The following is a 15,038-nucleotide window of genomic DNA, read 5'->3' on the forward strand; positions in this document are numbered from 1 at the left end:
GTGAAAGCTACATGCAAACTTCTTTATTCAAATTTCCATGAAGAAAAGCATTGCTAATGTTGGGTTGATAGAGGTGCTGGTTTTTAACAGCCACAATGGCTAGTAAACATCACATTATTATGAGTGACTACTGGTGTGAAGCTTTCTAGATAGTCGAGTCTTTCTTGTTGATTCGATCATATTGCAATTAATTGAGCCTTGTAGCGCTCAATGATGTCATCTGGTTGATACTTTATTTTATAGACCTATTTTCAGCCAAAGACTTGTTTATTAGATAGTAGTGGCATAAGCTCCTAAGTCTGATTAACTTCCAAGGCTTTAATTTCCACTACCATGGCACTTTCTCCAATTCACATCAAGCATTACTTGTTTGAATGTCTTTGGTTCCTAGCTAGATGATATGGAAGCTAGAAAATAATGATGTGTTGGAGAGAATTTTTCATTAGATAAGAAATTTTGTAGTGGATAAGAGATACTTATAGGATTGAACGAAGACTTAATTTGGTGTTAGCAGATCACATGTGGCCAATTGACAATGATAGTATTTGAGGTAAAAAGGAGGATGAGACTCATGACTAGATTGTTAGATAGGTAGTGAGGGATGTTCTGGTGTTGGAATATCAAGGTCTTGGTTATCTTGTGTCTCAAGTGATGTTTCAACTTGTGGATGAGACACAATTTCATTATTGATCTCATTGATATAACATGGGAGAACAGGCTAATTCAGAGGCATCTTTGTTTCTTATTGAAATGGGAAAATGTTTTCTCTAAATTGAACATCTTAAGAAACAAAAAATTGGGTGTTTTCAAGATAAAAAAGTTTGTATCCCGTTTGACTATAAGGATAATAAAGGAAGATACAATGAGATGCTCTAGAATTAAATTGTCTTTGAACCACTAGTATTTATTGCAAAACATAAGCAATAGAAGACTTTTAAATGAGAAAAGGAGGGAATTGAATTAAATAACAATTTATATGGTGTCTTACCATACAACAAAGGATTTAGAGTGCAATTAATAAGGTAAGATGTAATTAACACACATTCGCCCTAAACTTTAATAGGGAGATTTGCTTGGAAACGCAAAGCATGAGCAACATTAAGTAGGTGCTCATGTTTCCTTTCCACCACTTCATTTTGTTGTGGTGTGTCTACGTACCTTGTCTCATGCAAAATCTCTTTGGAATTATAAAAATCTTTCATGTCAAATTTCAATCCATTATTAGACCACAATATGTTTATCCTTTTTTATGGAATTGTGTTTCCACATAAAAATAGAATGATTGTAAAAAAAAGCGAGTCTCCTTCTTACATTGCATAAGAAAAACCTAAGTACAATGATGAAAGTCATCCATAATAGTGAGAAAATAATGAGCACCCGATAAAAAAGTAGTATGAAATTTGCTCCAAATATCACAATGAATTAAATCAAAAGGTTCAATAGACCTTTTATTACTTAAAGGAAAAGGAGTTCGAGTTTGTTTGGCTAAAGGACAAATCTCATTACTTTCATGTTTAACAAAAGGATTTAAAGTTGAAATGTAATGTGAGAACAACTTAAAATGACTGTATCCAAGGTGTTTAAGACATTGATGCCATAAATTATGAATCAAGAAAGACACAACTTGAGAACATCTGAGATTGGTTGTTGGCAATTAAAGAAGATAGAGGCTATCATGTAATCTACCCACTCCAATCTTCTTCAAGGATCAATCCTGTATATGACATGAATTAGAAAGAAAAGTTATAAGACATTTTGATCATGGATGAGTTTGACAAAAAAGATCAAATTAAAATGGAAGCTTGGAATGCAAAGGACATTTTTCAAAATAATATTAGATGTCAGCCAAACATCACCATATGAGTAATTGAAACATTTTCTCCATTTGGAAGCCTAACTATTCTATAACATGTAGATCTTACATGGAAGAAAAATGAGGGAGAGCTAACCATATGGTCAATAGCCCTAAGAATCAATTATCTAAGAGGTTGAACGAATAGAATGGATGACATTAAGAACAATACTTGTCGATTATTTTTGGAGGCATTGTCACCTAAAAAATTGGACTTGGGTTCGGTACTAATTAATGTTAAAGCCTGTTGGCATTGTTCTGGAGTGAAAGGGAAATTTTGTGTTTGAAATCTGGTTTGCAGAAGCTTGGCTTGGTGTGAATTGGTTTGGACCCTTGTACAACTTGTGACTAGGAGGATAGCCATGTAACTTATTACACTTCTCCTTGACTTGTCTTATTCTTCCACAGAAATCATAAATGATTTTAGAATTGTTGGAATAATTTTGATGACAATTTTTACCTCCATTTCATTCTTCTTGGTAGTTGGTGCAACAGACTCCATCGTGGGACATGGAACAAGCATACCACGTTGTCGTTCATCTTGAAGAAGTAATGAAAAAACCTTAGGTGATGTTTGTTTTTTGACTGAATAGAAAAAGCCAAAATCGGCTAAAAGTAATTTATTGACATCAACCAACATAATTAGACTAAACTTATTGATAATAAGTTCACTTTAATTATGTTGGTTAATATCAACAAGGTACTTTTAGCTAAATAGAAAAAGCCAAATGTTTTGGCTTTTTCTATTCAGCCAAAAAACAAACACCACCTTACTTATTGTCTGAATAGGATTCATCAATAATATTTGACCACGCACAGTTGTATAGCTTTTGTTCAAACCCATAAAAAGTTGCATGGTGCGATCTCTATCTCTATATCCTCCTAAGGTCTTACTAGAATCACAAGTGCAAGGAGGTAATCTTGCTGTGACAGAATAATAAATTGTGATAGAATCATAACCTTGTGATATAGAGATAATCTTTTGTTGGAGTTCAAAGATTTGTAGGTCATTGGCTTGAGAAAACCTTTCCTCAAGATCCAACCGGAGGTCTCTAAGTGTTTCTACATAAATGACATTGCATGCAAGTTTTGGGATAATAGCATGCACAATCCAGGAGGCCACCATGTCATCACATTACTTCCAATCCCCAGAATTTGTATATTATAATTTGTGACAGCTTTGAGATTGCTCCATTAACAAAGCCAGACTTGTTTTTCACACTAAGAGCCTTCAACATGACCCTACTCCACATGGTATAGTTGTTTCCATTCAACAAAGAAGACACTAAAAACCAACCCCTGGATTATCTGAGAGATGAATGATCTAAAGGTTTTCTTAGTTTGATCCCTCATTGCAAATGGGTGTCAAAACAGAATAACTTATTTCAGAAGAGAGAGAGAAAAAAAAAAGGGTTTCAGAAGCAATTTGAAAGCTCTAATACCATGATAAAGTTTAGAAAGTGGAGGAGAAGAAATAAACACTCTCTTGTATTATTTTTGAAGGTCACACTATATATACAACTTTGCAGTTCTGCTAACTATGAAAATAAAACAAAAGAAAGGAAAGTACAACTAATGGAGGATATACAATAGCAAGGTATGAAAATTAGAAAATTAAATCAGAGAATTAATGGTAATAATAATCTGTTAGCAGCAAATTGTGACTATTAACTATATTCCTAACATTTGCTTTGAAAGTAGATTTTTTTTTTTTTTTGAGCATTTGTTCTATAAATAGAATGATTTTTGAAAACAAAGGTAAATCTAAGTGTTTTTTTAGTGTTAAGAGAAATAATTAATAATGCCCTTGAGACCGGTTTCCTTATGCACCATATGCACAAATCACTAATTCAGATTCAGATGGTTAATTGCTAGAAAAAACTAGTTCCACCAGAGCTCATATGATCGGCAGTGTCACATGAAAGTGAATAAATAAATCATGAATGCATTGTGAAAATCACAGGGAAGATGATGATGAAAAAGTTTCAAGGATAGCCCCGGAACTTAGTAGGCAATGTGGTTGAGCGAGTAATAGTAGTGGGCTTGATTTTCTCGTCTTCCTCGAGAGCAATGATCCCAAGATGTGAGGGCTCCTCAAGTAACATCTTGGAAACCAAGTACCCAGCAATGGAACATGTCTGCAGTCTCCTAGACTGTTTCCCCACGTAGCAGCCCTCCTTTCCATCATAGTATTCTTGCCAATCATCCTTGGACAGCCGCTGCTCAGCTAGCTCTATCGCCTTTCTCGCTATCTCTGGCCGTCCGGTTTTGATGCAGGCTGCAGTAACCAACCACAAGAGACCTGAATGTAGCATTTGAAATTGTTAGAAATGGTGAAGGATATATTACCTTTTTCTTCTTGTCTTCTGGGAAATTATAAGCATGAAGGAACTAATTAATACTGACCTGGCCATGATCCCCCATTGTGATAGCTCCATCTTGTATTTTTGGGGTCACTGCCGGTTTCTATGGACCAGCCATGAATGTCCAAAGCTGGATAAGAGAGCTTAAGAGGCATTTTGCCTACAAGCTCTCCCCACCTTTCTTCAATGAGATCCAGTATGGCCATAGACTGATTGTGAGTTGCAAGGGAAGACAGAATCGCAACACAGTTGCCTAAAACAAACCACCGGAAGTCCATTCTGGCCGGACTAACATTAGCAATGAAGTATCCTCCTTTCATTGGCATGAAGTCGAAAACCCAGTCTGGAATGGAGTCAGGAATGACATTGAACTTGTTGACAGCAGTATGCGAATACTCCTCTGTCTTGTACCGGTATATGTTGTTCAGTTGCTGAAAATCAAGCCAGAAGTAACTACGCATATGGTAGGTCAATGCCTGTAATCGTTTTTCAATCCTCATAATGAACTCCTTCCCATCATCTTCTTGAAGGAGGTGAACTGCACACCTCAGTGCCATGAAAAACAGTGCTTGAATCTCAATTGGGTAGCCATAAACTCCCTATAAACAGCAATAACAAGGGCACAAAGCATGATCACCTGAATAGTTGATGATGGAAGGTAACAATAACAATGAACTACTTGTTTTCTAGTTGCATGTTTCTCTGTTAAATTTTCCTTTAGGGGCCACATAGATTTCACTTTGAGCCAGTTGTACTAGAAATTAGCCACCTAGACAGCTTTATGCCATGAAATTAATCGAATCACATTCATAAAAGCAGGCCAAAGCTGCCCAAATTAAAGGGCCCTGTAAGCCAAAATGCTGAAAGGAAAAGTAGGATTGATCATACTGATTTGTAATCATTGAGGAGGGTTAAAATGGGAAAAGCCCTTATGTCATTTTCAGCGTGTTCTCACCATTCTGCGGTCAGCCATGCCACAACCATCAGCACAAAGAAGCGTTGGGAATGTATCAAACCCTTCAGCCAGACACACAGACAGTATCAGCTTCATTCCATTCTGGCATTCCGGTCTATGAGATAAGGAATAGTCCCCAGTTGCCCTTGTATAGGCGTGTAGGAGGATGATCCACCAAAACCCAGAATCAACCCCAGCAACTCTTCCAATGGCAGTTTCTCCAAAATCTGCAATCAAGGTATCAACGCCCCTCACAGGATTGTGCAGAACTTTGAAGCTGTGCAGAAATTTGAAGCTGGCTGACATGAGTCCTTGTCCAAGTGCGAAGCGATCAATGCCTTTCACCGACAACTGAAGATGGAGAGTCCTCAGTAGAAAGTTTTTCACTATTTCTAGCTCTCCCTTCATCAAGTGTGCTAAAGCACTGGGGACAAAATCTCTGACAAAAACCTGAAGATCGATGAATGCCCAATAATAATAGTTAATATGCATCTAGGTAACAATATGCACTAAACCATAACAAACCCAAAGACTTTATGCTCTTATACATCTATGTAAGTAAAATCCCCAGAGGAAATGAATTTGAAGTTTCATGATTTCTGCTTTTAGTTGGTTAGAAACCGAAAAACTTGACTCCTCTCCCATAGGCCAAGAATGTGGACAGGACATGGTTGAGCTACTTACCTTAATTTGTTTGATCTTGTGAACATTAATAGAAATATCAGGTTTTAGTCTTGGGATACTTTCTCAGTCACCAAACAGAACATTAACTAGTTAAAAAAGAGAAGGAATCCATATATATAATACCTGATCATAGTTGAGTGCACCTGATGCATTATCAAGTGCAGCCATGGTACCAACTGCTTGTCCCTTGTAATAAACAACCGACCGTCTCAAATGTTCCCAAGCTTCAATAAACATCAAATTCTGATCAAAAGACGTAGGTCGTGGATGAGGAGTCTTTGCAGCGTCAAGAGTCCGGGTACACTTATCATCGTTTGCTTCAGATGAATCAAAATTTTCATTTGTAACTACACTTTGATCTTCTGCCATTTCTATATATAGTATGGTCTAGTAGCCTCACAACCTCTTCTCTACTTCACACCTCTCACCTATGGATAAAATACACAACTCTTCAATGTAATTCATAAGAAATCTTCAAAGGCGGAATGATGAAAAAGACATGTCGATCCATGGAAGTAGATAAGACCAAATTGTTGATAACAACGAAAGAAAGAAAGAAAAAAGGCTGCAACTTCAACACTTCAAATATCCTTGGAAAATTTAGACTAATGAGGCACTTAGGCATGTTTTTTTTCCTATGAAAAATTACTTTATGAGAAGTCAAAGTTTGTTTGCCATGTTTGTGAAAATAATTCTTAAAAAATAAGTTTTGAGAAAAATTCTTAAAAAGGTTCTCAATCATCTTTGGAAATAAAATTTTGTTTAAAAATTATATTACAAAATATTCTCTATATTTTCGATCATTACTCAAAACCATTTTACAAAAAATCATCTCAGAACACTAATGACCTATTTGGAAACTGTTTTTGAGAATAATTTTCTATTTTCTAGAACAAAAACAAGGAAAACACATTTGGTAACGTTTTGTGTTCTTAACAATAGAAAATAGGGTGTTTTTAGATAATATTTTTTTAGTTGTTTTTTCTAAGGGTTATTTTAAGAAATAATTATAAAATAATTAAAAATAAAAATACTAAATATAAAAATTATTTTTAAAACATATTTAAAAATATTAAAAACATATTTAAAAATAATAAAAATAGGTTAAAATCATTTTAGGTTTTCAAACAGATTTTGTAATCAAAGAACATTTTTCAAAAACCATTAACAAAATAAGTTCTAAATTTTTATTTTTTAAAATAATCTATTTTCAAAATAAATTTTCAAAAAAATTATTTTTGTTAGATAACTGTTTTTAAGAATAGTTTCTAAACTAGACATTATGTCTAAAATCTTGGAAAAAAAATCCGAAACTTTAACAAAACACAAGAAAAAAAAGGAAAAGGGAAACAACAAAAGCAAAGTGTATTTCTATATATAATTGATAAAACTTAGATTTTTGATACAATATCCAATATTCTGATTATGTTAATTATACAACTTGCCAAAAATGAAGGCATGCAGTCTCTCAGATATTGAAATATGCAATAGAAATCAATAAAATATTATTTGAATTAAGGGTTCGATGTTATTCGAAATCACTCTTCCAAAATATCCTAACAGTGATGAGATTTCACGAGCTTACCTTATGAGGCAACAAGAAGGAAAAAAAGAAAAATGCACTTCTTTTTCTCTCCTTTTTCTTCTTCTTGTTTTGGTGCAAATGGGAGATCTGCAGCAGGCCCACATGAAAATGAGAGAGAATGGGGAGGAATCCTTCACGTATGCAGAAGAATAGGACACATATTCAGAATCTTGGTCCTAATTTTGGGGAGCCCATTACGGTTACTGGTTTACATTTGTCACCATTTGCAAAGCTTCCTTAGATGTTGTAAGGAATTGTAAATGATTTTGATTTAATTAATTAATTTTCTAATTGTTTCTTTCTCATGACCATTCTTATTAAAATTATTTAACTAACCTCTTTTACTATTTTCATATAAAATTCATTTATTTTATATATATATTTTTTGGCAACTTGGCATTTAATTTGATGTTTTAAAATTTAAATTAAGGAAATATGAGAGAACTTATCCTTGGAGACATAACCCATTATCTTTATCAATTAATTTATTTTCTTTTACCTTACTAATTCATTTATAGTAATGTACCATCATCAAAGCCATTCAAGCAAATTATTTTCCGCCATTTTTTTCTTTCTTTTTCTATTTTCCTTTTTAAAAATTTAATTGAAATTTCTACTTTTCTTTTATTTTTGATTTATTTTAATAATTTTCTTTTTTTGACAAAAAATTTGATGACTCCATCTTAAGAATGCTAGTTTTAATAATGAGTGATTACCTTTCTCTAATCTTTACTATCGGACCTAAGAATGAATAGTTAATGCGTATCACTTATCGAATAGGGTCTTCAATTGTTTTATCATGCATTTATTATAGTTTTTCCCCTAAAGCATTATTATCCTTACTATATTTTGAACTTTATTAATTTTTTTTTTGTGTTCTTTAAAAATTTTAGCATTTTTATTTTCATATTATTTTTTAGTTTTCTTTATTTTTTAAAATTATGCTCTAGCAAAGATATGTTAATATATATGTACATATTATCTTTTTTCCTTTTCATCCTTATTTTACTTTTTTTTTTCATATAATTATATTTTTGTTACTTTTTTCCCTGTTATGAAAAATATTTAATTTGATTTTCCTTTTCATCTTTATTTTACCTTTTTTTTTTCATGTATTTATAATTTTATTATTTTTCCCTTTTTATGAAAATATTGAATATTCAATTTGATATAATTTTTAAGTTTTTACCTTTTATTCTTAAATACGCTTTTATAAAAAAGATTTTATTTTTATGCATTTTTCTTTTGTATTAATATTATTTTTATTTTTATTTATTTTCAAAATTTCATTTTCTTTTGAAGTTTTAGGAAATGAGGATCATTTTTTTTATATGAGAATTTTGATAAACTTTGCTTTTTATTTCTGTAATGTTATCTTTTTATTCATATATAAACTCAACATGCACCTTTGGAACATTGTTGGAGCATTGCACAACCTAAAGGGCATCATTTGACATGCAAATGTTCCAAAGGGGTAGGTGAACGTGGTCTTATCCAGTCTTCAAGGACAATTTCTATTTGGAAATACTCTGAATGTTAGTCATATATATGAGTGTCCTGCAACTTTTTCAAAGATTTGGTCCAAGATTAGGAAGAAAAGTGGTATTTCCTAGTTTAGGAGTTAAGCTTCCAACAGTCTATAAAGACTCTCCAACTAGAAGGGATCCTAAAGGGTATGGGTTCTCCCTGATCATCCCTAACCATTGTCAAGCTAGTGTTTTTTGGAACTTCCCAGATAGGGCACCCTTTTGCTATTAGAGATGAAATAAATGATCTTAGCCTTTAGCAACTTTTCGACTTATTTCCTAACCACTTCCTTCAAGAATGGATTCAATCTTCTAAGTGGTTGTTGTATTGGCTTGACTCCTTCTAGGTAGATCCCATGGGTGCAAAATGAGGGACTAATCCCCTTAAGGTCAACTAACTTCTAGCTAATAGTTTTCTTATGGTTTTTCAACAGGTTTAACAACTTCTCTTATTGTGTAGTAGTTAAGGATGAGGTATATTAATACTAGTTTCTTTTCACCCTCTTCCAAACCTGTTAGGAGAGGCTTCAATTCAGGCTTTTCCTCTAGGATTTGCGCTACCTTTGGTTCCTTTAGTTCAGCTTTTAGGCTTTCATATCTTGGCTGCTACATCTTGGATTGCAAAACAAAAATGCTAGAATGAGAATTTTGATCTTTATTTTCCTTTATCTTTTTAGTTTCAAACATCTTTGCTAAATGACTTTGCAGTAGTGAGTCAATCAGGCAACTGTTGTTTTAAGGCTATCAAAAAGCAGAGGAATTAACCTAGCCTAAAACACACAAGCAAAGAATAGAAAGAGGAACTAGAAACTTATCGGTATAATAGGTTGATGCGTGACAATATATTGTCATTAAAATAAATCCACCCTCCTCGAAGATGAACTCGATGCATTAGGGAACCAGTGGTCTACCTCTTGGATTCAACAGCTAGTGAATCTCGCCTTGGGTGCACTCTACAAGAGAGATGTGTACAGCCTGAGTTTTGAAATTACCCTATAGATGTAGGAATGCAACAAGCACGATGATGAACACGACTGCTACAATGGAGACGAATCTTAGTATTTAATAAAGTGAAAAATAACACTCACTTGCTTTGCCATAGATGTTTTTTATGCACATTGGTTTGTGTTTTTCTAGTTCAATCAATTGTGCTGTAAAAATGAATCAGTAAATTATTTATGATTTTAGTTCTCTTTATCTATTCTTTTTGCATTAATTAATTATCTGAGCATTCATGCCCTTATCACTTGCATTATACATTACTTTGGTGCATTAGCAGTTATACAAAATATACAATCCATGGGTTCCTTGAAAGATGATACATTGTTCACAATCAGTTTATGGATTCAGGCAATCCAATAGAGACTATAGTATATTACCTTCTAATTGGATGGATGATTTGTCTTGGTTATTGAGATGGTTTTCTCATGGTGAGTAAATTAGTGTATAGCTACACATTGGACATGAATTACGTTAAATCATGACATTAGCTATTAGGTAGTCATGATTCACCAAGATACTATATTGCATGGACTTTAAATTAACCTTGAGTGGATATTAAGTCTATGCTGAAGTTAACAAGAGATTTTAACCTATGAGTGAGATCCTAAAGTGGTCATATATTCCTTATGAGTTAGGTCATTGTTGATGGAGGCTAGTAACAATAGGAATTATTAATATATACACCATAATATCTCATAGAATTAGGACAACCTATCTCCTTGGGTGATCCTAAGGACATGCAATTACGAAAACTATGGCGGTAGTAATTTCTTGAGTGAAATTTGAAATATGTTCTTTATGAATTAGAGTACTTTAGTTGATCACATTATAGAAGGATCTGTAACTCAATAATAGAAATGTAATATTGAGATGTTGATAACATATATCTTGTTAGATTACAAACATCAGTTCATAAAGAGTCAACATGTAGTGGATAGTAGGTCACAAACCTAAGTTTTGCCTCATAATATTATAAGATATTGGAGTGTAGTTGATAGTCTTTAGTAGAGCGTTGAATCAACTTCAAAATTAGATTTTTAGGGATCTATTATTTCTTATGGGCCCCAATGGTCCTTGTTTGAGCTCCTAACTCATGGTGACACGTTTGTTTGAGGGATTTTGGGTTTGTAATTCATAAGTGTGCATAAAGGCGTTCTTGGTAAAAATACAAGATTGCATTGTATATTCTAAATAGTCTTTTTGAATTAAGCTAATTAATTAATTGGATTCCAATAGGATTAATTAATTCATTAAGACCTAAGTAAGCTAGACTAGGTGACCTAAGCCTAAGATGGGTTTAGGTCACTTAAGCCCACAGGGAAGCCTATACAAACCACCTTTAGGATTAAGGTGGCTTAATGCTTTGAATCTTGCCATTATTAGTGAGATTCTAAAGATCAAACCCTAGCCACCCCTCTAGAAAAAAAAAGGCCCACCATTCTCTTATGTCAAGATTCGTGAAAAAAGAGATTCGGTGAAAGATCAATGGGTTTAAGAGATTATAATGCCTATAAACTATCTTTATTGGTTTGGATTCGATCTAAGAACATCTAGATCATAGGTATGAGTTTTCTATCTTTATCTTTACATCATAGTATGTATTTTATTACACATGTTTATGCTATGTTAGGTCTAGAGAACCTATAATAGTTTGAATAAACTCTATAAGATCTAAGGCTAAAGAAAAAAGTAATCCAGAGTTGCTAATACAAACATAAAAAGAATTCAATTTAAAAGATATGAACTGATATTTATTGCAGAGAATGCACTCATCACTTGATCTTCACTTTACAAAAAATCTTCTCCAAATATATAGATATTTAGCTCTCAATCATGGAGAATTTAGGTTTCATCCTTCTTGTTTAGTTGTCGAGAAAGTGATAGAAAATGACAAGAAAAATAAAGGGAAAACTAAAATTCAAATTCAAAGTAATCAAATGATCCAAAAGGATATAAGAGATCCAAAAAGGATGTCTCTTACATCTAGTAATCACTTATTTACACTATGAACATGTCCATGTGGTAAGCTCTAACAATGCCACACCGTCAATCTAACTAAACATCTATGGTAAAACCTAACTAAAATAACCATGTAGTAAAAATTATAAAACCAAAGCTAGAATAAAAGTCTTTATAGTAATATATCAAATCTGGAAGTTTAGTGTCAAGATCTATTTCAACACCTTGTGAATTTTGATATAACACTATAAATTTTGATACAACTCAACAATAGGTTCAACAGTAGGAGAGATTTCTAGTATCATATTATTTAGATAACAAAACTGATGTATTGAATTATTTAGGTACTAGTAGCCTCTTGGTATGAAATTTTTCTGCTATAATTCCATAAATGCTATGATGACTTGATATAACCCTTCTTGTATTGAAATTCATTTAACACTTTATCTTCCATTTCAATACAACCTTTATTCTCACCAAAATCTTCATTTGATACTTCATTCTCTCTTCTTGATCTTTCCTTCACTTGTTCGATCTTCTATAATGTGTTTTCAGACCTTATTTTGCTACATAAAACACCCAAAATTTACATTAGTAACCAAAAGAAAACTTTAACAAAAATATAAGCAAAGAAAATTAATTTGTACTATCTTTTACACATAAATGACATGTTTTATTAACTATTAATCACATGAATTAAACTTCCTCCAACTTAGGTTTTGCTAGTCCCTAGTAAAATAGAGAATGAAAAACTTAAAACATGTTATCTGATTCGCGTATGTAAATCCAGTCGGGTCATTTAATAAAAAACATTTATAAAACCTATGACCTCATACTAGTGTAGCAAAGCTACTATAGTATAGTGGCTCTAGGGTCGAACTCTGGGATGAGTTTTCATTCTACCAGTGATATATTCATGATTAGGAATTGAATTTAATGATTTCCTTTATAAAAAACTTAGAGTTTAAAAGAAAATAAAATTTGTTTTGAAAGTGTTTGAAACTAAATTAACATAAACTAATTAAAAATGGAAGAAAGAAAGTCTCCCGGAGCTCAGGATTGCTAGGATCAAGTTTAGAATGCAAAGTGGAAAATTCCGGATTTTTCTCCTCGCATTGGGGATTTAACCTATAGTTATTTCCCGAACTGGTATAGGTTTAACAATGAATATTTAATCCATAAAAATCAATAGAAATGGTAGTCAAGGTCCATTAATGGCTTTAGACACTATGGGTCTTCACCTTGAACCACTTTCCAATGGCTCGTACATGATAACTAATGGACTGATATGGATCTAGCAATAAGCATCCACAGAGACCTGAAGCTTACCATGTATTGGCCATTCAAAGTGATTCTAAGGGATTTAAAGCAAAACTTTGGATTTAAAAGCCATTTATGAACTTCAACTACCTGTATTTAAGGCACGAGCGTTTTGCACCTTGCATCTGGACTTTTTACCTAGCTTCCATCACTCCAAGAAACCAAAAGTTTAGCCTCTCATCCTCTGAGAAAACATCCTCAGAGGTTGTTTGGCTTCCAAGAAAAAGAAAATAGTAAAGAGAAAAGGGAAAACGAGAGAGCTCTGTATATTTTTCTAAGTGTAAAACATAACACGTGTCATACATCCAAGAGGTGATTTCCACCCCTTATATAGTTTTTACAAAAGCAAAGCTTGTGATTGGCTTGTTACAAGGAGAAGAAAGGAAATTACATCAAAAAATACAAAAGAAAATATCTGAAGTGGAGTAGGCAAAAACAGAGGAAAATTCGCACCACGCATGGGGTGTGCGAATTTTCGCACACCTGAGGGGGGTGTGCGAGTTTCGCACACCATTCGCACACCATTCGCACAGCTAAGGGGGTGTGCGAATTTCGCACACCATTCGCACACCTGGAGCAGTTGTCTTCCGAAGGCCATATCTTCCTCGTTTCAGTTCCAAATCATACACGGTTTGAAGCGTTGGATTCTTGACTTCCTGAGATTTGAAATGGTATATAGCATGCAAAAAATGGAATTCGGGAAGTGCTCCAAAAGTGCCAAAGAAGACTGCAGCTGCTGTCCTCTGTTTTCCTCCTTGCTTCTCTTTGGTTTTCTTTGCTTTTCTCCTTTGGATGGCTTGTCTTAATGATCTAAAAAGATGTCAAAAACACTAAAACTAGCCACAAATATGATTAGGAGTCATTGCTAGGTCCTTAACATGCCAATTGGAATAAAGATGAAGAATTACTACACAAAAGTGCTTAAAACATAATGACTTAAAGGTGTAAAATAACACTTTTTGGGTAGTAATCATTATCCAAGAAAAACTCATTAGCAAAATTGTATCCCATACTTATCAATTAAAGATGGAAAATCCTTTTAAGAATAACTCAAGATCAACTACAAGCAATCTTTTGACTTCACAAATATATACACTAGCATGCTTCATGTTTAATATTCATCTTCATTCTTAAATCAGTTTTTAAAAATAATTTCTACAAGAAACTCAAGTGATAAATTGCAACATTTTTTCTAGTAACTATTTCAAGAATCTCTTTTCCTCAACCTAGGATAGACCACTCTTTAGCAAACTTAGAAGATTAGAAGATCACTTTTTCTTCTCTTATTTTTTTCCCTATTTTTTTACTACTTGTTTAAGCTAAAGAAATCTCATTCTTTGTGGCTCAAAAGGGATCAAATGACACCTCCTAGGAATTTTCCTAAGGTACAAGGTATTGTGGACCATAGAAGGCCACTACATTCAAGGTGTCACATCAAGCTCTATAGAACAAGGTCCAATTTCTTGACTTTTATTTTTTCTAGAGTGTTAACTTATTCTCAGCTCATGTAACAAGTACTATGTCAATGACTCCTAATTAATTGGTTATTGGTCGAGTCTTGGTTATACATAAAAAATGTGTCAAATCCCTAAGTCCAATGATCGGATTTCAATTATAGCCTAGTAGATACTAGGGTCAATCCCATAGGGAACTTAGTACTTTTTTAAAAAATGTGTCAATTTCGTGATCCTAAGGGATATTCAAATAAGGTAGGGTCAATATGGTTAATTTAGAGAATTATGGTAGAAAAGGTGTTGTGAGTTGAGGTGAAAATTAATTTTTTCCCTGCCAA

At 33.2% G+C, this 15,038-nt stretch overlaps 1 protein-coding gene across 1 annotated transcript; it reads right to left on the reverse strand.

Moving 5' to 3' along the window:
• Nucleotides 1-3,687: 3,687 nt before the first annotated feature.
• Nucleotides 3,688-7,531, reverse strand: LOC100247889 (probable alkaline/neutral invertase F). Its single transcript, XM_002269598.4, has 5 exons — nt 7,440-7,531; nt 5,978-6,282; nt 5,171-5,620; nt 4,259-4,814; nt 3,688-4,154 (listed from the first exon to the last, which is right to left on the reverse strand). Exons 2-5 carry the CDS (start codon nt 6,221-6,223, stop codon nt 3,838-3,840), a joined length of 1,569 nt encoding a protein of 522 aa, XP_002269634.1. The 5' UTR covers nt 6,224-6,282; nt 7,440-7,531; the 3' UTR covers nt 3,688-3,837.
• Between the last annotated feature and the right edge of the window lie 7,507 nt (nt 7,532-15,038).

Source organism: Vitis vinifera, chromosome 6 (assembly GCF_030704535.1).
Source record: "Vitis vinifera cultivar Pinot Noir 40024 chromosome 6, ASM3070453v1".
Taxonomy (NCBI): domain Eukaryota; kingdom Viridiplantae; phylum Streptophyta; class Magnoliopsida; order Vitales; family Vitaceae; genus Vitis; species Vitis vinifera.